This window comes from Dermacentor albipictus, chromosome 10 (assembly GCF_038994185.2).
Source record: "Dermacentor albipictus isolate Rhodes 1998 colony chromosome 10, USDA_Dalb.pri_finalv2, whole genome shotgun sequence".
Classification (NCBI taxonomy): domain Eukaryota; kingdom Metazoa; phylum Arthropoda; class Arachnida; order Ixodida; family Ixodidae; genus Dermacentor; species Dermacentor albipictus.
The window spans coordinates 99,536,901-99,563,994 of NC_091830.1; the positions used below are offsets into that span (position 1 = coordinate 99,536,901).

Genomic DNA, 27,094 nt, shown 5'->3' on the forward strand with positions numbered 1-27,094 from the left:
CTGGGTGACCTGTGTAAATGGTGGGTGAATGCTGGGCGTGCTGGGAGGATGGTGGGTACATACTCGGTGAACTGTGGGAATGGTGGGTGAATGATGGATGTGCTGGGTGAATACTGCATGTACGTACTGGGTGAAATGTAAATGGTGGGTAAATGGTGTGCATGCTGGGTGAATGGTGGGTGTACTCGGTGGTTCGTGAAGCACATAGTGAAGAAAAATTTTGCTTTATAGCATAATTTCTACAGCTTGATTGCTATGATATTTCAACCACACCAGAGGCATTTTACTGTCAAGCAGGAACAAGGTACTTATTGAAGAAGGCAAAGAAGACAAAATTAGTCACAATGTGACGTCATGTCCCACTTTGAAAACACAACCTGATGAATATTTATTTAAATATTGAGACCTCTTTAAGGAAAATTTAAATTTCTTAGTACAAAAAAAGAAACGTTTGAAAAAAATACTTCCTCAAGCGGGATTCGAACTTGGGACCTTAGGATCACGAGCCTTGCACATACCACTGCACCACGGCGCTGTTAGCTTATAGCGAACATTTTGGCTATGTCAACAGTAAAAACCGCTATCTGCGTTGCTGTTTACATTTGTATTTTAAAAGCCAAGATGCGGGTTCCCTCCAACGCGTCAGCTGCCGCATCTCTAGAAGAGCACAAGTGTTGTTACCATCGACAGGTAGTACATCGTGGAGTGATAGAACATCGCTTTTACGATATGCATATTGAATAAAAAATTCGGAAATAGACAACGGTGACCGGGGACATTCTTAGGGTTGTTACTGCTAATTTCGACAGTTGTCTTTCGCTCTTTACACTTTTGAGCGCGCACATAATTCGTGTGCTCAACGCAAAATAGCTACATAAACACTCGTGGATGAGTCTTCATTCTGACAGCATACTGACTTCTCACGGCAGCGCTGTACCAGATTAATGAGACTCGAGCGAGACAGGTTTTCACGCAACTTTGTGGAACAACTGAAAACTTCTTTACCGCTTCGCATAAGCTTGTGCAATAATTCTGGGAAATTAATTAATGTGACAGTGTAACCACATATGTAAGTCCACAGGCCTGTGTGCCACATCTTACCAAATAAAACAAAACGGATACGCAGCCATTCCCGCAGATGGTATGATTTTGATCAGCGGCCGATTTTGAGGAGGCGCCTAGGTGCCGCGTCGTCACGGCACAATTATAACAATTGGCCACGTCGACTTTAATACCGGTGTCGGTGCTATCAGCATCGCCTGCTTGAGAGAAGCACGGTTTAATACCGCGCAAGAGAAAAGTACAGTGCACACCACCGATGCGAAACTGACAAACCATTTTAAAGGGCAGCGATGGAAAGCGCTTCTGTTGCGACTTCAGAACTCTTGACCGTCGCGACCGGATGTTTCTGTTGCGACGTCAGAATTGCTGGCGTAATGTCAGAGTCGCTGTCATGATAGAAAGCTGTTGTTCCGACTTCAGAACTCTTGTCGCGACAGAACGTTTCTGTTGCGACTTCAGAGATCTTGGTCTTCGTGACAGAATGCTTCTGTTGCGACATCAGACTTTCTGGCGTAACGTCAGGAATGTCTGTCAACTACGGAAACGTGAGGAACTTCTGTCGTACAACAGAAATTTCTCTAGTTGCGACATGAATTCCTGCTGTCTTTTTCAACTGGGGTACCTTGTGGATTCTATCGCAGACACAAGTAAATCGCAAAGCTAATGAAGAAACACTGAATAAAACCGTGCATAAGCAGCCGCGTCTATTCGTTGGAATGCACGGTAGCACTTGGCTACGAACATATTGTACACCGCCGCACATTTCTGGCACCCACCACATAGGACACATTCACGCGGCAGAGACATGCGGTTTTTTCCAGGAATATTCGTGGGCCGCACGATTAATACAGAAGGCATGGACGACAGGAGCGCAATACGCACACATTCACCACACCAACACGAAAGCAATGCGGATGACACGGGTGTAACCCGCGCCACACGAGTGCTTAATCCTCGTAGATTTGATGCTTTCTGACTGAATAAGTTACAACGCGCACGGAAACATCGCACACTGGACGTGTACCTCCGAAATCATGTCAACAATTTCTAATGCTACAGTAGAAGGTGACGAAAGCAACAAGTCGTTTAAAACGAAGTGACGGCGCAGGTAGCACGGGTCAATGCACGGGCAGTAGCGCAAGGCGTCGTGGGTGGGCATGGATGGGCTTCAAAACAGCTGAAAGTAGGCGGAAAACTTTCCGGAAGGGAGCAAAGACTTGGCTCGCCAGCCTCGACCAGGCACGGCGGACCGCACAAGCCAGTGGAGTTCTGGGCTAGGGGCTCCACCCCCTCGCTTTCCACACCGTTTTTTTTTCTTTTTTACTAAACCTTTTTATACATATTTCTTCAAATTACAGCCCAGAGAAGGCTTCCTAAGAATGGCATACGCGAATCTCGAAGGCCATCTTTTTACTCCCCGCATGCGGCGGAAGCTCCTGGAAATCGAAAATATGTCATAGAATTTCTTTCTGCGCTAAAGTATAGCGGATAATATAAACTGTGCGATGGTTGTTTATGTATTGCAACATTTATATGCAATTGGGTGCAACAAGGCACAAAGCGAGTGTGTGCTGGTTATTATTTTAGTCATCGCGGAGGCCAACTAAACTCCCAAGTTCACAGGTAGCGCTACCCACCACCCCATTTCAAAGTGGTTGCTCATAGTATCCATCCACCAGTCTTGTTCCCTTGTTTACATGTGCTGTCGGTCGTACGAGTTGCTACGATGTGTTTGTTTGATCGTGTTTTTACGTTTGGTGTAATGAATTGTGACTTAGTTCGCGTGCACAAAAGTGCCAGAAGATAGCTTGTGTCTCGCTGCAAACTCGCGGTATGCGTGGTGCGCCAGGCGAACGTGGACCAACGATTTTCATGCCATGGAGTGCGTTCCCTTTGTCAGTGGTGGTTGTGGAGAATTCGGTGGACGCCGCAAAGAAATGATGCGCATTATTAGCGTTCAGCAGGTCGTCCACTACGCAACTGCACGCATGCGGGAATAACTTTGCAGCTCCGGCAACTTGGAGGGCGCTTTTCGACCGCATCGTACCATTTAAAAGGTGAGTACACGCATGGTGTGCTTGCTTCTCGTGTGTGCCTAGAGTGCCTTGCGGGCGCAAGAAATCGAACTCCCACGACGACATTGACTGTGCCGATGCTTGCTGAGCGTTGGGTGACATAATTTGCTTGCGCAAGTTTATTGGCCTAATGCTAAATTTAAAGTCTTGGTGAGCGCTTCCTTCCGGTGAGAGGGATTAGGTTCGGCAACAGTCCTCATTTGCGCGAGCTGCCACTTTTCTGCTGAAGTTGGATAATAAAGACTCATCTGCCTCTTTACCTATTCTTACTGCAATGACGTTTCCTCTCTTACTTATGCCTCGAGGTTGTAAATAATGTCTGTTTACGCGGTTGTTGGTTTGTGAGCAGTTATTGGGGAAAAGTGTAAACACCATGCAAGTGATCTTGCGCGCGACAGCGACGCGATGTAGATGGCTGTCGCGCTAGCTCGTTCCGTACAAGTCGTACCCTATGCGAGCGACGACATTGAGAGCCGTCTCCCCGGTGTTGCCGGTTTGAGGGCAGCAAATACGCGCCAATAGTGTGCTTTATTAATTTAGTTTGCTGTGTTTTACTCAAAGGAGCAGCGTAAAACATTTCTTTAAAGTCTTGCAGTAGGTTCTTAACCTTGCACGTATGAAAATAGTCGTTTGCTTGTTCCGTGCAACAAGCGGTAGTACTCGACTGATGTAGTACATCCAGTTCCGGCTTCGCGCTATTGTCTGTTCGCTCATAGCACTTCTGGGCGACGAGCGACGAATTCTAGATTTCCAGAACCAGGCGACAAAGAACGAGCGATATGTTCGCGCGACGGCCCGTTTTCTCGCTCAAAGCCGTCGCGCGTCGCCGTCGCGCGCAAAAATCTCCCTCATAAGGTTCGGGCAAAAAAATTTGAGCAATTACTGCTTGCTACTACTACAGCTTACGTTTGCAGACAAGGTGTTTTGACATAACTAGAGATGACAAGGGAAGGTTGCTTAACTGATAGCAAAAATGAATTGTTACGTAAACAAACATTTGTTTGCAATGTACTGTAGCTGTAGGTCTTAAAAATTTTATTGTCATGAAGAGGTCTCTATTATCACAATATTCATCAGTAACTTTGACCTTGTGCTCTGTTCCCACCCTGCAGTGGTGCAAACATTGTTTTTGGGACTTTTTCTGTGCTCCTTGCATGTGTTCACAATGACTTCTTTAAAGTGCCACTGCTATAAGTTAACACAGAACCTATCTTGCAGTGGCAAGGCCGTGACCAACAACAGTGTCCACGTCAGGGAGGAGCTATGGCTGCAGCAGCACTGTGTGTAATCGGATCGTCTGGTCAGGTATGACTGAAGTGTATGTGTTTGCAAAAGTAGGATCTCGGTATCATTCGTCAATAAGTTTTTGGACATATTACTCAGCAGTGCTTACTAAATAGGCTAAATATCTGGTCAACTTTATTCAACTTGCTGCTTATTTGTGTTTGTAGACATTATGTACACATTACCTTGTTCACTTTAAAACTAGACCTAACATGTCTTGAGGTATATTTTTTCTTGCATCAATCACTTCGCTGCGCGTTACATTTTATTTTGCTTAGTACACATTATATCTACCTCTTGTTATTTTGTTTTATTGATTTGAAACTTTCCTGTGTTATACCTTTTATATCCACTTTTTTTTCGTTTAGGCTACACGCTTGTGCAGTTTCTGCACACATAAGGATTAAAAGTGTAATGGGCCAAATATGTCACAGGTCTAAGCATGCAGCATGCTTACCATTGTTTAACATTGGTATTACACTTATTGTGAGGGTTACTTGCACGAACAAGACTAATTGAAAAAAGTTGGACAAGACAGTGCACTAGACTTCAACTTACAAGCTTTATTCAGAAAACACACAATGAGGCCCTACCTTATGCTCCAAAATATCTACAGACAGATGCATAAATAAATGTGCCACATGGGAGGAAACCAAATGCACAACAAAGCCAATACTGCCCACCATAACAAGCCATTACAAAGCATTCAGCAGGTTCTTCTCAAGGTAAAACAAACACTCCTTTATCAGTGAGTTCCAGTGAAGGAGTGCTTACACATTCATCAACAGCCTTTGAAATGCCAAACACCAAATATTTCCTTATCTAACTGCCTGCCAAACCGTCTGAGCACTTGCTTGTTTTGAAAACACAGGTAGCATTTACGAGCACATCTTCCGCAGTGATCAGCCAAACGGGCAGTGCCTGCTAGAGCGTTTACAGCGTTCTGGTCTCCCTAAGCCTCTCATTCAAGAACCTGCCCTTTTGTCCAATACAGCACTTTCTACAGGGAAGTGAAGTCTTGTATACCACCCCCACATTGCAGTTAAAAAAGTGGATGACATGCTCCTTAGTGCATGTACCCTGATTCCCGGCGTTGCTTACCAACCTGCACATTCTTGCGAGCTCTAGGCGACGATAGTCCACACAGAAACGAATCGAGCCATCTTTTTTCTTAATGAGTACTACGGGCGATAACCAAGGGCTGCAGGATGGCTTGATAACACCACGGTCAAGCATGTCTTCAACTTGCTCGGTGATGACACGACGCTCGGTGGATGACACGCGGTACGGACGCCGGCGTAATGGTGCGTGATGTCCCGTATCAATGTGGTGAGAGACGGTACTTGTGCGGCCTAATGATGCTTCGTTCCAGTCAAAAGAGGCGTGAAAATCATTTAAAAGAGTAATTAGCCGCTCACGTTGTGTCGTCTAGAGGTCATCGGCAATGGAGCTACAAAAAACATCCGGTGGTACTCGGTTAGATGGCACATGGGTTGTCAGTGCTGTTACGTTGGCAGTAACCACGTCGTCGGCCATAGGGAAATGCACTTTAGCGTCAGCGTCCACAAACTCGACGGTACCAATAGTCTCGCCACAGTGCAAAGCCAAAGTGTACGAATTTGGATTTGAAATGAGTATTTCTGCAGCACTATGGTGAACTGTGAGCAGGGCGAAAGGCAACAATGTAGGCTGGCGGCGAATGAAGACGGCAGCGGGTGTAAACATGACCGTCGCTTCGGCGAGCGATGCGCATGAAAGAGGGACAAATACAGCACTTTGAGGAGGAAGGTCAGTATCTGAAGCTACACAGATCCTGCTAAGATCCTGAGCTTGAAAGTCGTGAGATGGCAAATCGCACAGAACGGAGAACTGAACCTCAGCACGTGCACAGTCAATGACGGCATGATGGCGCGACAGGAAATCCCAACCGAAAATCACATTGTGGGAGCAATAAGTTAGCACAAAGAAATCAATTGAATACAATATGTCTCGAATCAACACCCTGGCAGTGCACATAGCGACTGGCTGTTCTAAGCAATGGAACCGAAGGCTTCATGGTCACTTTCCGCAATGCACGACAACGCTTTTCACTAATCACGGATACAGCAGCACCTGTATCGACGAGCGCAAAGGATTTGATGCCATCAACGGATACTTCAATAACGTTAGCGGGGAAAAACGAGGACTTTGATGTTTCGACGATGACGAAGTTCGTGCCTCAGGAACTGCGGAAATCAGTTTTCCACCTCAGTAGTACTGGCACTGGGTCTACGAAGCATAGGTGAGAGTGAGCACCGACGAGGGGAAGGCGAGCGACGAGTGCTGCAGAGGTGTGACTGCGGTGCCGGTATGTCATCAGCGGAAAGGTCGGAAATCGGAACTGGGTCGTCGCGGGGTGCCCACGAAGGCCGGCAAGTGCCGGCGGCAGAAGTGCACCACATGACCCGAGGTACCGCAGGCATTGCATAATGGACGGTTGTCAGCAGTGCGCCAAGGATTTGGACCCTGCTGCTGTGCACTGAAAAAGGGATCCGCCTGCTGGCGAGGTGAAGGTGGAGGAGAGAACACAGGCGGGCGAGGCGCTGAAGGCGGAGGAGAGAACCCCTGTAGACGAGGCGCCCGTGCAACGGCTTCAGCATACGTCAGAGGCACGGCCACGGGAGCCGGCTGACACGGAGGTGGAAGAGCTTCGGTCACTTGCTCTTGAATTATCTGTCGGAGCGCTGGAGCCAAACATTGAGAAGGCTTCTCCGTGGTCGGCAAATCGAGAGCTGTCATGTGACCTCCTCGCGCACAAATTCTTTTATTTGCGTAAGCAATGTTTTGTGGTTTTCGCCAATAAAAAATGCTGCTAACGAATCTTCCGTAGGCGGTGGGCGCCGAGCTAAGATGCGTTGTTTCCGTAGCTCGTCAAAACTTTGGCACAAATTGATAACTTCGGCCACGGTACGCGGATTCTTCGCTAACAACATCTGAAAGGCGTCCTCATCAATGCCTTTCATAATTTGTTTTATCTTGTCCTGTTCTGACATTGACGGATTCACGCGCTTACACATGTCAATGACATCTTCGATGTAACTTGTCAAAGTTTCACCATGATGTTGCGCACGCCCCCGTAAGCGTTGTTCTGCGCGAAGCTTGAGCACAGCGGGGCGCCCGAACACTTCTGCGAAACTTGTTTTGAATGTGCTCCATGTTGCGAAATCGTGTTCGTGGTTTCGGAACCAGAGGTTCGCGACGCTGGTTAAGTAAAACAGCACGTTGTGCAACTTGGTGATGTCGTCCCACTTGTTATGCTGGCTCACCCGTTCGTAAGATGACAACCAATCCTTCACGTCATGATCATCGGTGCCTCTAAAGATGGCGGGATCACGCTGGCGCAACACATTGGATACGATGACCGCCGGCGGCTGTGGTGCATCTTCCTGGGTGGTTTCGTCAGGCATGGTCGCAGCAGTCGGTAGCGTCCGGCTTCGGAGTTCCAGTTTCCGAGGTCTACCCCGAACCTCCACCAAATGAAAGGGGGTTTATTGCAGCTCGTACGAGAGATCGCAAGTAGCTCTTGATCGCGAGTCCTAGCCGTTCGCATCAGCAGCCCGAGCTCGGGTCTCGCGCCGCAGCGGTGGCAGTCCGCACAGCGCCACATGCATGTTACCCACTACATTATATATATATATATATATGCTCACTGCGAGAATAAAAAATTACCGACGATTACGTTACTTCCTAATGCGAAATTTGAGCGCAGCAAATAAGCTGTTTCACCTTTTCGATAGATTGCAGGGTCTTCTCGGCGGCGGCGATGAGCTTCTGCTTCAGCCTCGCTTACTGCTGGTTGCTCTCGACGGCGGCGATGAGCCTCCGCTTCGGCGGCGCGAACTGCAGGGTCTTCTCGGCGGCGGCGATGAGCTTCTGCTTCAGCCTCGCTTACTGCTGGTTGTTCTCGACTGCGGCGATGAGCCTCCGCTTCGGCGGCGCGAACGGTAGGGTCTTCTCGGCGGCGGCGCTTAGCCTCTGCTTCGGCGACGCGTACTCCTGGATCATCTCGACGGCGGCGACGGTAAGCTTCTGCTTCGGCGGCACGCACCTCTGGATTCTGACGGCGACGGCGCTGGGCCTCTGCTCTGGCAGCTCGTTTAGCAGCAGCAGCAGCAGCAGACGGAGGACTTCCATCGGTCGTCTCGCTCATGGCTCAGAAAGAACTGGCAGATAATTTCGCAGTGGCGAACGGCAGCGGCAATTTCGGCTCGGGCGGTGCACATATACAGATCCGCCGCCACCGATCTGGCTCTCTGATTGCCACCGCACAGGGCGAACGGCAGCGGCAATTTCGGCTCGGGAGGTGCACATATACAGATCCGCCGCCACCGATCTGGCTCTCTGATTGCCACCGCACAGGGGTTGCATTGGAGGAGGAGCGAAGAAAGGAATTAAGTTCGAGCCGGCGCTTTGACAACCGGAGACTCGCAGGAAGAGGGGGGAGGGGGGCGGCGTGTACACCCAGCGGCAAACGATGGGGGCAGAAGCGCGCGCAGCAAGCGGACAACACGATAAAGGTAGGAGGGAAGAGATAGCAGCGACTGACTGATGCCGCTGACGCCGATAGTGAGTCAACCCCAGCCGCGGAGTTGGTTTCAGGGACAAAGCCGCCGAGGCCGACACAAACAATATGATACCCTCGCTTCCGCAGCGCTAAGAACCAGGTCTAGCCGTGGGAAGGTGGTCACGTATTCGTCGACGTGCCGGGGCCTACGTGAAATAACCGGCGCGTCGGCAACTGAAGAGCACCCTATCCGCCACACAAGAACAGGGGGGGGGGGACCCTTTCCTCCTCTTTCTGCATGGCGGCGACGGTGTTCTATGCAGTCACGTTATCTTGACTCTCTAGGGGCGTCAGCGGCATCCAGCGGTATCAGTCGGTCGCTGCTAGCGCTGGGGGGATGAAAGGGGGGCGGAGCTGGTTACGAGGCCTACGACAACGCCGACGACGACGCGAAACCCAGGAACGGACGCCATAGAGCTGCGCTCTAAAACACTTGGTCGTTAGTAAGCGCTGTGGTCTCTGTCCTTCTCTTCGTCTTGTCGCCTAGCGCAGTGTTCGGCTTAGGGCTCATTCACACAGGCGACTGACAGTGGTCGCTCGACAAGTTGGCCGGAAAGCGACCAGTCGCAAATGATCGCAAAACGGTCGCTTTTCTCGAAAAGCGACCATCTTGAGTCAGCCGCTCTCTGCGCGAATTTTCAGTCGCGCGACCGTGGTCCCAAAACTGATAAACCAATCAGCGACGCAGCGGAAGTGATCTTTCATGTGTACATCCGGCCTCCTCCCGCATCGCGGCAGATTCCGCGTAGATTCCGAGAGTTCTCGCTGAGAACGTTATTCTCCGCGAGTGTAACTTGGGGGTCGCGCTCAGCCAGGCTCACCGGGGTGAACATGAGTCGCCTTCGGTCGCTTTTTGATCTCGAGTCGCAAATGGTCGCGCGACCTCCTCAAGTCGTCGGTGTGAATGAGCCATTAGTATACAGCACACAAGCATGCGCGTTGTCCGCGCTGATTGTGAAACCTTTGGCGAGGGTAATTCGCACTTAACCACGGGTCTGTTTTAGCGAACGCTTAAGCGGAAACTTCGGGCTACGTTTAACGAAATTTATTTTATCTAGTAGCCACTGTTTGGCTTAGGGTCTACCTATAGAATCGTTTAGGGTCATGACATTTTTTTCTCAATTTTTCCGAGCTGAGGCCCTTACAAGTGGCCGAAAAATGCTGCCGGCGCAGCCTGCGATTACTGGACATGCCGGATCCCCGAATGTTCCATTGCATCAGCTGTTAACGCGCAGCTTTCGCGATCGAGTAGGGACATGCCGAAGTACGCTGCGCGCGAAAATTTGCCGATGAGCGTGCCCGGCATTGGATCACCGAACGTGATTATTACTATGGGAAATTTATTTTTTCAAATTATGGGCTACCAAGTATAGAGGGTGTGGCTCTTACACGGGTGGGGCCCTTACAGCCTTCTATACAGTGTGTACATTGCGAGGCAAATAATATTTTTTGTCGCTTCTCGCTTTCCAGAAGTATATTTGTGAGCAGTGGCAGCTGCGTTTCTATTCTATTTACACATACGTTCTACTGTAAACTGAAAGCTTTTTGAAAATATTTTACGCTTACTCAAACGAAACGGCGCTACACAAAAATGAAAACATATATAGAACGGCGTTCCATATATTCGAACATTTAACTTGCTAAATTCATGACCCAATAAATGTGTGCAACTATAATAAAGTAAGATTTGCAGTGTTAGTAGAAGTGTTTCACACACCAGTACCTATTTTATTGAACATTCAAACAGACAGCTGCAACTGGAACCTTCTTTATGTATGAAATACACCATTTGACAAAGTTCTATACACTTATTTTTATATGAATGCAGAAATAAAATGCAGGTACACATCGAGCACCTTACCGTATACGTTGTGATATTATTGTGGCAAACCCTTCCCTTTAGGTAAAGTGAAAGTATTTTCTCCGAGTATACACGAAATACTACGGGTAATTGTGGCGCATATTATTGCAAATGCTGTTTTATTGTATATACTAGGCCAGCTTGTCAACGTTTTAAGTTCCTTTAGTTCGTTATTTTGGTAATACTGCTAGGGGAGGCATTTCAGGGAGTAATAAACGAATGCAATAAAGGGTGGAGGCACATGCTTACCTGAACATGAAAGAGGCACCGTACAGGGTCTTGTTAGCGTGATAGGCCTGGTCTACGAAGTGCCGTGCGCTCGGCTCTAGATTGTCGTAGCCATCGGCCAGGATGTTCATGTTGTCCTTGTAGAACGACTCGTAGAACAAAAGGTCGCAGAGGCCATCAGGCGGCAGCACCGACGTTTCAGGACGTAGCATGTTCGAGACGGTGCAGACCACTGTGCCTGCAGGTGCCTGTAACGCCGCTGTCGGCAATGGAAAATGTATTTATTCACTTATCTATTTAATGCATACTGCTAGCTTTATATGTGAGCCTGTGTAGCAGGTCGGGACACAAATATAACAATTATAGTGGTTTTAAACATGGTTGAATTTGTGTTGGCAATAGTACATATTGTGAACAAGGGATAAGGGCAATACAGACGTTTTCTTGGTTGTCAGGTTAAAGGGACCCTGAAACGATTTTGACGATTTTCTACAAACGTACTGAGTCGTTAGAGTAGGTCCTTCCGATCATTAATTGACACATCTAAGTGCTATGCGTAAAGCGTGTAATTTATTATAAGGTTTTAAAAATGCACATCGCTGCCGATCGAAGCACGCTGCTCGGCGTAATTTTAAGCCGCCCCTACCCATATGACGGAAATCACCCATATGACGTCAGTGGGTTGAGCTATCCGATTGGCTGACCAGGGCGCGTGATTGATAATTTTTCCAACTTTATGGTAAACAAATAATCTTCGTAATAGTTGGAATGTGAGTTCATTTGTTTTTATAAAAATAAAGTAACATAAAGAGAATGCACAAGAACAATTTTTCAGTACACTTCAGCACTTCCGGCACACAGCAAGTGTCGTCTGCTTGTGATACAACGTACTCCATTTCGACGAGAGCTCCGCGGTAAGAGTCGGTCTCAGTCTTTTCGCGAGCACTATGATTCGACTTTGTTGTCTTGTGGACTGCAAACCTAGCGACCGGCTATATGTCAAGCTGCGACATCGTGTCCCTCTGCAAGGCAGTATACAAGCGAACTGGCTGCTGCGCATCGGACTGCCGGTATCCGATCGGCGCCAGGATTTGCGCGTTTGTGGCCGTCACTTTACACCGGAAGATTACTAACGCAATAGCGTTTCGCGAGTACGGTATTAGGGCAAACGCAAGCGCAAGGGGACAGGGTCTGGCCTCTTGACTGTGCCGGGATGAGCCACGAGATGAGCAGAAGGGCAACTCTGAATGGTCTGCATGGTGCAGCCACCTGGTGGCACAGAGCTCAACCATACACAGTAGCAGCAACGAAGCGTATTCTTCTTTGCTGCTGGTGTGTATTTTTCACAGGAGTGTAATCAACACGTTCATTTATAAATGTTTAAAATGTTTTACACTTGGTTAGAGCAATATTAGCGCTTTCTTTGACTGGTTAAGCGCTGTGCCAGCAAGTGTCTGGACCATGCAGACCGATCAGGCTGCTCACGTACGTCTACGCTAAAGTTACACTGGCCGTGTAGCTTTCTAAAGTGTGCGTTGTAGCTCATACGTCGTCGGGACGTTCTTTTGCGTTGCTTGGTCTTGCCTCGCCATTGCAGCTTGTCTTGACGGTTCTTGCTCCTGACGCCGTTGTCGTAGCGCACACCTCGTGAGCACGGCTTTGTGATCACTGACGCATAGAGCGAGCGGCACAGCTATCGGTTGCAGATCAGTTACCTTCGCGACGACCAAGTCAACATAGGTGCCCCAAATCTTAGTTGGTTGCGTGCCCCACGCATTGCTGAACCATGTTAATCCAAACTCCGCATGCGTGTACTCTACAATCGAGTTCTCCCGCAAAATGTTGATGTTGAAATTCCCGACGACGACAACGGGAACTGTTCCGTAGCGTGTGACGGCAGGCCCGTTCCCGCGCAAACTTCGGAAGGCGCTCACGACGGACGGCTTTTTCCTAAGGAACATAAGCAGGCTTGGCCATTCTGGAAGCACGAATGAGGAGGAAGAAGTGACGGGTTTTGTTTATGCCGAATCGAGCCTCTCCCTGACCTACTTTTCGCATACGCTCATTGGCTGCTCCACTCACTCGCCCTATTCTCGGCGCGGCGCACCTGCCTGTGTTAAAGTCCCTTGATAATTTGAAAGTACCGCCACTCTTTGAACTCCATCGCCGCCGCGCGACCTCCTCGCCTCCTCCTCGCCCCTTGCGTGTCCCCCCCCCCCCGCGGCAACCAGTTTTGCCCCCGTTTTTCTGCATCACGATTGGTCTCCCTGCCGTTGCCCTTGGAAACGCGCGGATCTTGAGTTTTGCTTGTGTTTTTATTTTTCGTTCGCGCCATTTTCCTCCTGAGCACGGCTGGCTCGGTGCTTTAGCTTCGCGTAGCGAACGTTGTGCGCAGTGTTTCTGGTCTATGTGCTAGCGCTATGCCGGGCTGTTGTGCATATAACTGCAGCAAGAAGCCTGAAGATGGTTATGCCATTTTTATGATACCACAACGAAAGCGTAACGGCTTGCGTAGGAAGCAGTGGCTGCATGACATTGGCCGAAGCAACTTTGTTCTGACAAAAAACAGCGTTGTTTGCGAGCTGAGGAGTCTTTCCTAAGGCCAGAATACATGGAGCGAACTTTCACGACGAAGTTCGGGCGGCAGAAAATCTGCCGCGGCGCGACGCCGTATGTTCGTCGGGCTGCGCTACATGGAGCGAAGACACGGCGGCCGCCGCCGGCGAGCCGCTGCGTTGTTATCAGTGTGGCTAGACGAGGCAAAAGCGCTGTAGTGAAACACATGACAAAAAATACTTTAACGACAACTATTATTGCTTTTGAATTGCGGAACACTCTAAAAACGCGCAAAATTTTGTTTAGAAATGTCCCAGAGGATGGCACGCTTCTGAACAGCCGAAATTAATTTGTCGTTAAATTCCAGCCGCGCCTCTTTGGATACCACGAATACGAAAAGCGGGAGACCAGCGTGAACGATAGAGCGCGATAGGGATTCACGGACAAGCGGGGAAGCCAGGTCGGAAGTCGGGGCGGATAGTGAGACCTGATTGGCTCGCTTTGGGGCGCCGCTCGTTCGCCGCTTCCGGTATCGTCGACGCCCGACGAACTTTTCTGCGCCAGCTAGATCGGCGGCGAACGCCGATTTCTCCGCCGCCGCGCGTCGCGCGTACGCCGCCGGGCGTCCAACGCCGACTATTGCTCGCATATTCGCTCCATGTATACTGGCCTTTATAGCTCGTAGCAAAGCATCCCGTAATGCTGCATTTTTTTTATCATTCTTCCGGCCTGCTCACCAGCGTTTTTGTTGCGGTTTTCCTTAGTATACTTAATAATCTGGGGTGGCGCCATCACTTCGCACGTCGCTAACTGTTGTTATTCAGTCGGAAGCGCAGTATTATTGATTCTGCTTTGCGCCCTGAAACAATTAGTGGCAACTATCCCCGTAGTATTGTAGGTGATGAGCGTTCACTAGTCAAAATTGAGCTTTCTTTAGCTTTTAAGGCGAAAGCCTTTAGATCTTTATGTTTCAAGGTCGCGTTCTAAACTGGAAGTATCACGTGACCCAAGGAAAGTCAGAGGGGACCCAAAGCATGTCCACCCCTGTATGAGAGAATGATTACCCAAGTTAATTAATGAATCATTAGTGGTTGACATAAGGTGGATTAGTGAGGATTAAGGTTGATTAGAGTGTATTAAAGAAGATTAAGGTGGATTAGAGTGCATTACGAAGGATTAAGATGCATGAATAAAGATTTAGGTGCGTGGAGGAGAATTAAGGCGGATTATGGTGGATTAAGGTGAAGTCTTGATGAAAGGGTATTAAGACCGATTGGGGTGGATTAGGGTGCATGAACAACGATGATGATGATGATGCGTGTTGTTTTGTGGCGCAAGGGCCAACATGAACAACAATCCAATCACTAATCAATCATTACATTGGTAATCATTAATCATCTCTTATACGCGGCTGCACATGCTTTGGTTCCCTTCCCGCCTTCCTTTGGTCACGTGATATTTTCTGTAGCTCACAACGGGACCTTAAAACAGAGGTCTAAGGCTTTAGCCTAATAAGCCACAAACAAAGGGATGTGTCACATGCAATACTAGACCAGACGCACGAAGTAAAGCATCTGATCATGTGGCAGAAAAATTGTCTGGAGTACAGAACTCGCCTCAAAGCTCCCTTTAAAGCAGTATACCCCGTTCATACGGCTTTAAAGTGACACTAAAGGTTACCAGAAAGCCAAGTTAAAGTGGTAGAGCAATGTTCTAGAACGTCTAAGGCGTCAATATAATCGCGAACAGAGCTTTAGTAACCGAGAAATGGAGGTAAATGCATGACACGATTTGAGACCCCCCAGCGACATTCCGGTACTAAACCGATGACGTAAGGTCTCCCCGTAATTTATGTTACTAATACTCAACTACTCGTATTAAAAATATCATTTCATTCGATTATAAGACGGAAGAAAATGCTACTTGTCTACGTCTACTCGATTCTAACAAAAAAATGAGATTTTGACGTTACCCTTCAGTAGTATGGGTGGTCGAAAGGTTTCGTTTTCGCTCGACTCTGCGCGCACGACTTTGCGCCGCGCACGCTTTGGAGTTTCAGTACTTTCGTTATCGCGTCGTGCTGTGAGGGTTCTGCTGGCTCGCGAAACTTTCATTTGGAACAAGCAGCGAGAATGCCACGTCCATGTGATGTCGTGGGAAGCCCTCGTTGCTTTCCCGCTCCGGAGAGCCGGTGTCGAGGCCGCCGTCGTAGTACGCAACGACGCCGGCAGTGCGAGCCCTCAGCAGCAGGTCGCCCTCGTCGGTGCTCAAATCGCTGAAGTTGAGCCCACCATCGCGAGCCAATCTGTCGGTGTCAGGGTCCATTGCGACGAGCGTCGAAGTTTGCGTCATAGAATGAAGTACCAGCTTATGGGCGTCTTGCGCTGGAGCTTGAGGTATAGTAGCGGCGCCTGGTGGCGGTGCGGGAAACGACATCTGGGCCGCTGGGGCGAAGCACGTTTCTAGGCAGAGTTTTGCGTCGATTCGCACTTTTTTATGCCCTGTTGCGAGTGCGGAAAAGCTCGTCACTTCTCACAGACCACGCCGACCACGCTGCGAGCTCGCCGCAGCCTATAGTTTAACGAAAACGGACTTTCCGTGTGCCGTGGGACGTAATGTGGGACGTAATTAGTTTCTCCTTCCGCTAGCCACCATACTCCCGCTTTCGCTTTGCTGTCGGCTCTGTTTCTGGCCGCGCGTTTGCGTTTTGCGCAGAAAAGCCGTAGCGCCGTCTGCGGACGCCGTTCTACTCACCGATGGCGCAACGTCACTATGAGACCATGATGTCAGTTCTCCTCGATCGGAGGGCGGGCGATTTGAACTGCGCTAGAGGTTCGCGGACGCTTCAGAACGCATTTTCTCTTAAAATAAGTCTCTCCTTGCCACGAAACAAGCGTTTCGAGGGTTCTGTGATGGTATTTCAACAGTCCACGTTGACTTAATAGTAACCTTTGTGTCCCTTTAAGAAAAAACCAACCTCCTCATAAGCGTTGCCTCCAGCATTATCGATGCTGTTATTAGCATTTCTCAAAATTTTCAACCCTACTGGGGCGCGCAACTGGCCCAATATAACACGCCTCCATAGAATTCTGCGGCCCGTCCGCGGGAGCCCAGGAGGAATAGCGTGCCGTGCGTAGCCGGTGGGCGAGGAGAATCGAGGAGGAAAGCGCCGTGAGGAGGAGAGTGTCGCTACTTTCAAATTATCAAGAGGCTTTAGCCTGTGTCACTCTCGCCTCTCTCGCTACCAGGACACGTGACCAGCGTGACGCCAAGCTGCACGACGGCACGGGATCGACCAAGAACAGTTCCGCTGTTGAAAGAAAAGTCGCCACGGTGAGGATTCCATCCGCTGCCCCACCGCTGCTGCTATCGCTCCGTACCCGAACGCGCTAACGACTGCATCACCGTTGCGACAGGCCGCAGTGTTCAACATCCTCGAGGATGTGTACGTAGTCGGGCTCGGCCTGGCGGGCGGTTCACTAGATGGCGCATGATATGAGTGGCGCCACTGTCGGCGCTATGGAGACTTCGTCGTCCGAAGTTGAATCAGTTGAATCACTCGGGTCTGTACATCATCAGGCGATGTAGCAATGCGTGGCCGGACGCGCCAGTTCACTGCTGATGAAGTAGGAGACGATCGCAACGCGGCGTGACGTGCGAATCCAGCTGCTGCACGGTGACTGCTTCGGTGGAGATGGATAGATGTGTGCTGTACAGTTCATCGAAACGGGACTTGTGGCTGTGCCTGCTCGTGGCACCAAATCTGTCTCAAATGGTCTCGGCAGCGTTCGTGTGCGTACTCGCCGCTCCAATAGACGCAGTCACTACTTCACGAGGCACTGAATTCCACTTGGCGTTCGAGAACATGCATGCTCACTGCACGAACTAAGGTATGCCCCGACATAATACTCCGATCACAATGCAATGCTACTCTCGATCAATTCGGAATTCGGAAACGCAGGCGGCGTCGCCGAGCCTATGGTGCACGATGACGAATAAGATGCAACGCGCTGGGGTATCCATCGGACGACGAAGGACGACGAGTACGACAACCCCCCAGAGTACGAGGTGCAATTAGCCGACGAACCCAATGAAGAAGTGCATTGTGAACACCATGGTGCCGCTCGGTAAATAAAGTCATCGCTCGGCAAATTGGTGCCATTGTGCTGAAAAGTTGTTTCATCGAGAAAGAACACTCAACCCAATGTAGAGGTAATATCAGACATCCGCCGAAACGCAGGGAACTGCTACAAAGGTAACCCATACGCGTTACTCGAAAGAAAAAAACCTCGCAGTTGCAGAAAAATTCGTCCTTGTCGGCGATATGAACCCGGGACAAAACGCTGTTGCAGGGCAGTTACTCTAGCATCTGAGCAATCCAGGCGACTAGCAGATGGCAGAGCAAAGTCGAATTCATTACCAACTCGAAGAAAAGGCAAGAGTTTGACATAATAGTTCTGCGCAAACCGCAAGGGGGAGAGAGTAATAAATAAAAGGAAAATAAGACATCCACCCGAACGTAGGAAATTGCTAAAAGGAAACCCATACGGGTTCGTCAAAAAAAAAAGTCCCGCATTTGAAGAAAAATTCGTCTTGGTCCGGGATTTCAAGCCGGGAACACCGCCTTTCCGGGGCAGCCGCTCTACCATCTCAGTTAACCAGGCGGCTGGTAGATGGCAGGGCGCAGTCGAATTCATTACTCTCTATACACTACTCTCTTCACTTTGCGGGTTCCCGCAGAAGTATTACGTGAACGCAATGTGTGTGTGGCCGGCTTGTCTTCTTGCTTTGTTGCTACCTCATAAGCAGAAACATTAAACACGGAGGAGGCGGGAGATGGAAATTCAAGACGATGAGTAATACGAGGAGACGGTAAAACCGGCTCCCGGTTTTACCTTGTTCTAGTTTTGCTCAACATCACACTTGAAAACATAAAGCAGCTGCACTGAACTCAGCAACACATGGCCTCAAAACTAAACTCAGAGGCATTATCATCGACACACTCAGTCACAGGTAATGTACTCGCATTTACACAGCATACAAATTGCTCAAGCGCCCTCTAATTATTCTTGTTACACCAATGTTACATCTATGAAACGTACTTCAACTCTCATCCCGGCAGAAATGTGCAGGATTGCGTCTTCTTTCACAAAATTAGTCAGTTCCACTCTCAACGCACTGTTTCTGACACGTCTGTCGTGCATGTCATCCCGTTTTTATCGTAACGCAAAAGCTGGTGACCATCTTGACAGATAAAGCTGTACCAGCGTTTCTTTGTAACAAAAAGACGTTTAGATTGGCAACACCTGGCTCCTTCTATCGCCACCAACCCGGAGAACGTCAGCTTCAAAGCAGCCGTGCTCAACACTCTGTAAAGCTTTATTGTTTAAAATGTTTGTTATTTGTTCGTTTACGTAACTCCTTTCCGTCCTGCAATTATTTAACCAACAACACTTTAAGACCTTCGCAGCTTTTTTAGAGTAGCTTTTTACTACCGGTGCTTTTGTTCGCGACTTCGCTGCTTTCTCAGTTCCTGTTGACAATCTTCTGACCTCAGGGACGTCTTTAGTCTGGTCCAGATATTAGGGCCGATGCTGTGCCATTTTGGGTCAAATGCTTCGACTATCCCACAACCTGGCGCTGTCCTGCTGCAGCGGAATCATGGAATCGAAGAGCAAATCGTAGCTTTCGCGTGCTGTCGTCTTTTTTCTGCCATGTGAAACTGGAAAATATAAGTGATCCGTGAATTTCATTTCATTTTCCTAACTGAATGTCAACTTTAGATGGACTTTCGTGCTTTTGTTGATGCCTTGTGATTCGTACTTCGTAGATTTTCGTGCTGTAGGCGTGTGAGTATGGATTACTAACTATCCAGGCGAAAAGAGTGCGGAACGCATATTGGGGGACACAGAGAACAATACACAAAGCAAAAAAGACCTGTACTTCATACAGATGATTGGAATTCTTTCTCCTCGCCCAGAATAGCATTATACTTGAGTATGCCTTCTAATTTAGTGATGTCAAGAGTTCTTATACCTATTTAGTCTGCGTCATCAGCAATTACCTATTTTGTAAAAACGGTAGTACTTTGTCCTTATCGTACCGTTTTGTACAAAAGAACAAACTGGTAGTGAACGATCTATTTCTGTCTGCTCTAGTAGCGCACGGCTGCGCATTTTTGCATTATATATAAAGTAATAGTTAAAGCGGTTCCCAGTTTCACGTTTAGAAGCAACTAATTTCCATGTTACGCTTACTTTCTCGGCTGCTAAGCTCTAAATGGATGTGCACAAAACTTCGTGAGGCTATATTATGTTTTCTGTTTATTTGTTGTACGCATACATTGCTTACTATTCCGTGTATATTATAGGGCACCTCTGCCTGTTGAGGTACATTACATAAGTACACGGACAGTGCTCATACGAGAAATGGCATTTTCCACGTGCCTACGTAAATATTGGCAGGACACATTTTAACTATAATCATTAGGACATATCTCGCTGTTGCCAAATTGGGTCCGAGCAGTAGAAGAGTTGTTTGCTTAGTGGAAATGCCAAGAGAAGCATCAGTTCGACATGTCTATTGTCACATTTCTTTAAAAGGGCGTTGGTGTGGCAGGTATGACGGCTTTTCGCCGCTAGCAGGAAGCTATTGCAGCACTTATTTGGAACGAGAGTGAGTTTCACAGCTCGTGCAGGGCCATGCATGAATCATCACAACACACTGAACGCTTGGCAGCACATTTCTGGAGACTGTCCGTTTATGACGGTTGGTGTTTAATAGTTTTATTGTTTTACGCGCACGCGTAACTACACTCATGGACATCTTTCTGTGGCTATGAAAAGAAAGCTACGGAGGCAAAGCGCGCACAAATAAGAGCGCTTCTTAAAAGAGTCCCGCGATTTCATCCACGTTAGTTTACGCTGGGGAAGAGAAATGCACACCTTATTAGGAACAGTTAAATAAGACAAAACACACCGCTGAATGCAAAAATTTACATATGGGGCGGCTTTTCCCTTCTGCGTATGGAGAAACAGAAACACGATGCAGCCGCACATGGAACCTGCGTCAATTCGCCGTCTTTTGCCAGCAACCAAAAGTACTGTCAAACTGTACGTTTCTTCGCTTGCATGACGGTATACCGATTAGTTACACCATTTCACCGTCGAGCGAAGCCACGTGCAATTCTTGTACGACTTTCAGAGCCAACTTACAAATAATTTTATGGCATACAAACTTGCTAAGTTGAGCCAATATAACCCACAGTCTTGTCATTCCAACCAAAAACATGTTAGTAGCAGACAGCCTGCTTAACATGCTGACTTGGCTGCAACATGGCGGTAGCGCCATCTGTAGTGGCACTCACCTTTAAGCACTACTGTACTTGTCTTGCTGCTCCTCACTGTACCCGCGTATGCTAGCCCATCCCCGCCCAGTACGAACTGCCAACTCCTTTCAGAAACACAGGCGAAAGATTAGCTTTGTCTTGGCACCATCCGGAAAGCGGAACGTCACGTGAGATAGTTATGCATGTCTAGGATGGCCAATGTCTATAAATACATCACATATGCCGAAAAGTCGAGCAGTTAGCGCTGTATTAATTGCCCTTCCTTCACAGCGCTTGCTTCTCAGCCACGTACCATGTTCCGATGGAGTACGACAGCGTTGAAATGCAAGAAGCCTGACAACGCTGCTTCCGAAACATCCACCCGAAGCGGTCATCTTCGCTGTTATCGTTCCTTATAGTGTCTCACATAGGCAAATAAACGGCACGTTATTCTCACTGCCTCATTGCCACATACGACGCATGTCTTGCAACGGAAGCTACTTGATCGCTTTCGGTTTACATGAAGCGATTTGTATATAAACTTCGGGCAAGAATAATTAGGAAACTCTCCGAGAATGCGCGACTGAAGTGAAGCATAAGCTGACATTGTTCCATTGAAGCATTGTGGATGAGCGCATGTCTTTCGAAATGCATGTCATCGGTCGTTTTTGTCGTGCACAACGACAGAACGATCAAGTTCGAATTAGTGTAGAGCTTCATGGAAACTGTTGGCTTGCGTCCTAGTTCACATCCAAGATGAATATTTGATGTAATCGCTTCCAATGCATATTTCTAAAGGATTGAAGGTAATGCGCTTTAGAATGAACTAGGGTTTCACGAACGAAACTTCCGCAAAGTACAGTGAAACTTAAGCTGGTACGTGAAGCCTACATTGACCTTTACGTTTTCTCTAGCGACTCATTAAAAATTGGAGGACGCTAAAGCTTAGCCTTCAAGAGTGGAACGCGACAGCGTTACCGTCGACCCGCCAAGGGGTACAAGACAATGCGCTACGGCACAGCGATCACTTACAAGGCGCCCCGCATCGGACTTAGCGCCCACCTATCACGCGGTGATCGTCAAGCAACGCAGCGTTCGGCGCGGCAACGAAACGTGCGCCTGAGCGAACGGAACGGACCAAAGAACTCGCTGTCTCGGAGGGGAAACGATCTACGCCGGCCAAACGTCGTGATCGGTACGGGCAGAGAGATAGATAGATAGTAATCTAAAGAAAGGAACGGCGCTTGATTCTGCAACCGGGAGCACAGCGAAGCGTCGTCAGGGGAGAGGGAGTCGGTACCGCGACGCGCCTGGCAGCGGTCCCAATGCGCGTGCGACGCGCCTCCTGTCGGGTTAGCGCCGTACATCGAGAGGAGGGGGTCTTCTGTGTTTGCCGCAAGATGGCTCTGCGTGTGCGGAAAGCGCAGAAGAAATGCAGCGGAAACGCACTTCACAACTCGTGTAATAGCGACTTCTGTAAGTTACATGTTCATAATTACCCATATACACCGCAGTATAACTTTCCACGGCTCGTTTCGAAGGCAACACCGCATTCACTAGAGGCGCGTTTGTACCGCTTGGAAGCATCGAAGTCGTGGCTGAGTCATTTACACCTCCGGCTTTCAAGCGAAACGGACGCGGGATGGCTTGCTCCCATGGAGCGGTTTCTGCGGCCCAGGCGGGCCGCGGTAACAGGTTTTTTGCTTCTACTGCCGAAGATTATCAGGTTATTCTGCCCAATCTGCCATCCGGACGCATCGTCGCGAACACCGTTTTCATGCACGGCGACCCAAGAGCTCGGCCCTACCGTGTCGAAGACTACCGGGACACTTTGGCCAATCTAGGTGCGCTCCCCGACGTTTTGGCGTTGGGGGCGTATCAGATGAACCACTTGTGGGCTGTAACAATGACGAGTGCTGACGCCGCTCAGAAATTGCTCACCGCTGTCAACGTGAAGGTAAAAAATCGCCCATGTTTGCTCATCTATCCAAACAACCGAGAGGTCCGCTTAAAGCTACACAGGTTGCTGCACGGCGTGACCGACGAAGCCATTCGTGTGGCCCTGACACCCTACGGGAAAGTGTTGGAGGTGACGCGGGAGAAGTGGCGTGTGCAAGGCGTCACTGAAAAAGGCTCGACGACTCGCTCAGTTGGACTGCAATTGCATGGCGACGTCAAAGTCGACGACATTCCACACCAGCTCAAGATAGCCGGAGAGCTGACTCTCGTCGTTGTTCCAGGCCGCGCTCCGCTCTGTCTGCGCGGCAAGAGCACCGGGCACATACGTCGGGACTGCAAAGTGCCTCGCTGCAGTCGTTGTCGCCGCTTCGGCCATGAGGACGCGGATTGCCCAAAGACGTACGCCAGTGTTACCGAACCAGTCCAGGCAAACGATGCATTGGACCTCCTTATGGATGAGGCAGACTCCGAGGAAACAGCAGGAGTGTGCCAGAACCCGACTACTCAAGAGGGTACTCCGAACACTCCACAGGACGCCCTCCTTGAAGCTCCAGGGAAGCCCGAAGCCGGGCTTCTGCATGAAGCCGTGGAGGAGCGGAGTAGGAAAGCTGCTTCAAGTAGTACCGGCCACACTTTTTCCGGCGGAGCTGTAGAGTCTACTCCCGAGGCAGTGCCGATGACAGGCATCGATAGCGACAGTGCCAGTGCGACCGCAAAGCGGCCCCACGAAGCAGGCAAAAAGGAGAAGGGGCCCAGCGCCCTCGCAACGGACGAGCCGCCTGCGAAAACGACTCCCGTGCGGCGTCTTTCCCATCGGGTTCGGCCGAACACTTCGACGGAGCGCAAGACGGCGGAAACGCCGCCTTTGCCTCCCTGAGGACTGCACCGTGTCAAGGCACCCAGGAAAAAAGCGCAGTAGTGAGGTGAGCGTCATGCCCCCGGGTTCTCACCGCCTCGCAATGATGTCTATGAATAGGTCATTTCTTGTGGCCACTTGAAACGTACGTGGTCTTGCCTCAAGGAGGAAGCAAAGTCAACTCTATAGACTAGTTACCGAACATGACCTGGACATTCTAGCAGTACAGGAGACGAAAGTTGAGGGCGACGACGAAACCGGGGGCATGGTGAGTCAATTCTTAGCTCGATACTGTGTTATAGTGAGCCATGCTGTGGGAACTTCTTCCGGGTGCGCTTTGTTCATCCGACATAGTCTTGGAGCAAAAGTAGAAGCTGTGACGTCATGCCCGTCAGGTCGGCTTATTGTCTGCGATTTTTTATTATCGTCATTGGAATGGCGTGTTATTTGTTTGTACGCGCCGACTGTCGCTGAGGAAAGACGCAGATTTTTCGATCGGCTAAAACAGTATACCCAATGTAATAGGCTCCTCATTATTGCCGGTGATTTCACCTGTGTTCATTCAGCCCGTGATAAAACTAGCGCCCGACCGTACAAGGATGCAAGCACCATTGCCCTAAGCGATATGATAAGGGACGATGGTTTGGAAGACGTGGCTGAGTGTCTCGGTGGTGGGAGGACTACTCAGTACACCCACTTTCAGGCAGCCAGCCACGCCCGTCTTGACAGAGTGTATGTGAGCCTTGATTTGATGAGTTTCGTTACGACTCCGGTGAAATACTTGGGTGTTCCCCTTCAGTGCTACAAAGACAGTGAGTCGTACTGGAGGAGTGAAGTGGATAAGCTGCGGGACACAGTGAACAAATGGAATGGCTGGAATTAGTCTATGTTTTCCAGAGCCACAATTTGCAACATATTTTTAGTGAGCAAACTTTGGTACATCCTCCAAGTCTTGCATTGCTCAAGGGTAAACATCCAAAAAACTCACAGGGTGTTCGCAGTGTTTGTGTGGGCATCGTCTTGGGGGAGATCAAGTCGCACCAATTTGTTTCTTCGAGTTCCAAATGGAGGACTTGGATTGTCACATTTGTTTTTGAGACAGGTAGTCAATCGGTTTTTTTTCTTCAGGGACGCAAAAAACCCGTTTTTATACACTGTCTGCCAACTTCGCCTGGGCAAGCACTTGCCCGAAATGGTTGTCTCAGCGGGCAGTTTGCCAGGGGGTGTTTATGGTTTTCTACGTGAAGTTGTGGCTTCATGCAGGTTTTTGTCAGCGCGTTTTTCTCTTCAATATTTGAGTGACGTTAACCGGAAAAAAACTGTACAGGGACCTGTGTGATGTTGTTCTTCCCGTGCCTTTATATCGGTCTCTCTACAGAGCTAGCCATGGGCACGATGTTCTGAAGCGCGTTAAGGCGATGCAAGTACCGTCAGGCGCTAAGACGTTCTTTTTAGAGCGCAGCTCTTTGGCGTCCGTTCCTGGGTTTCGCGTCGTCGTCGTCGTCGTCGTCGTCGTCGGCCTCGTAACCAGCTCCGCCCCCCTTTCATCCCCCCAGCGCTAGCAGCGACCGACTGATACCGCTGGATGCCGCTGACGCCGCTAGAGAGTGAAGATAACGTGACTGCATAGAACGCCGTCGCCGCCATGCAGAAAGAGGAGGAAAGGGTCCCCCCCCCCTGGTTCTTAGCGCTGCGGAAGCGAGGGTATCATATTGTTTGTGTCGGCATCGGCGGCGTTGTCCCTGAAACCAACTCCGCAGCTGGGGTTGACTCACTATCGGCGTCAGCGGCATCAGTCAGTCGCTGCTATCTCTTCCCTCCTCCCTTTATCGTGTTGTCCGCTTGCTGCACGCGCTTCTGCCCCCATCGTTTGCCGCTGGGTGTACACGCCGCCCCCTTCCCACCTCTTCCTGCGAGTTTCCGGTTGTCAAAGCGCCGGCTCGAACTTTGAAGTTGGCGAACTGTGCGCCGCAAAGTTGCCCAACGGCTTGCTGGTAGTAGCTGCCTACTTCGCCCCTACCGCACTCACGAAAGACGTCGTGCACCTCCTGCAGCTCGCATTAACCGTCCATCGATCCACACCGATGTTAGTAGTGGGGGACTTTAATGTTGACATAAAGACAAACAGCAATTTCCTAACACTTATGCGGGAGAACATCCCGTTCCTCTCGCTCGTAACGCGTCCCACGGCTGTGACAACCTCGCGAGGCACTTGTATAGATCTCGTCTTTGAGAATCAAGCATTGGTGTACCAAGTCGAACATATATCAGTATATTTCTCCGACCACAAAGCTTCCTTCATGACTGTCAAGAACTGTTAGTGGAGTCTTTGTTAAAGGAATATGTGTGAAAAATAAAAAAAAATTCTGTGATAGCGCATACATGTGTTGCTCGATTTCTTTGCCTCAATCTATCGAAAAGGTGAAACAGCTTATTTGCTGCGCTCAAATTTCGCATTAGGAAGTAACGTAATCGTCGGTAATTTTTTTGAATTGCACTCCGGAACGCTGACTGTCAAACCGTGGCTGGCTGAAAGAGGTTTCTTTGTTCCATGGGGCACTCATTGTACAATTTGCAGGCAGGAGGAGACAATTGAACATGTTTTTCTGCATTGTTTGGATGCCGTTTTCCTCTGGGATGTGCTCCAGCGCACAATCAAAAAGTAATTCTCCCTAGATGCGTATGGGATTCGCTACTTGCCAATAGAAAGTGATGATGGTACCCCATTCGATGTGATCATGCTTATGGCCCTGCATAGCATTTGGAAATGTAGAATTGCGGTAAGGCATGTCGATCTCGGTGCAAGAGCGGCTCGCCAGTATTTCAAAGAAAGCATGCGGAACTTTGTAGAGGAACAAAAGTTGCTGGAGTGCATCCCAGAGTGGTTGCCACGAGTGGAATTTTTATTGGCGATAAGGGAATTTTAGCACAAGCGCAGCAGCACAAGATCTGCGGTTGTTTTCAACATATTGTGAGTGTGCCTTTTGATTCTTTGTGAATGTGTAATTTTTATCCGGGCCAACGACCGGCAATAAAGAAAAAAAAAGGAAAAAAAATTACCGACGATTACGTTACTTCCTAATGCGAAATTTGAGCGCAGCAAATAAGCTGTTTCACCTTTTCGATAGATTGAGGCAAAGAAATCGAGCAACACATGTATCCGCTATCACAGATTTTTTTTAATGTTTCACACGTATTCCTTTAACAAAGACTCCACTAACAGTTCTTGACAGTCATGAAGGAAGCTTTGTGGTCGGAGAAATAGACTGATATATGTTCGACT

At 49.1% G+C, this 27,094-nt stretch overlaps 1 protein-coding gene across 1 annotated transcript in view; it reads right to left on the reverse strand.

Moving 5' to 3' along the window:
• LOC135908023 (uncharacterized) overlaps positions 1-27,094 on the reverse strand; it is a 230,282-nt gene that overhangs the window by 178,479 nt on the left and 24,709 nt on the right. Inside the window, exon 5 of the mRNA XM_065439789.2 lies at positions 11,135-11,372. Within this exon, the coding sequence (XP_065295861.1) occupies positions 11,135-11,325 (191 nt within the window). The 5' untranslated portion in view covers positions 11,326-11,372. The remainder of the gene's footprint in view (positions 1-11,134; positions 11,373-27,094) is intronic.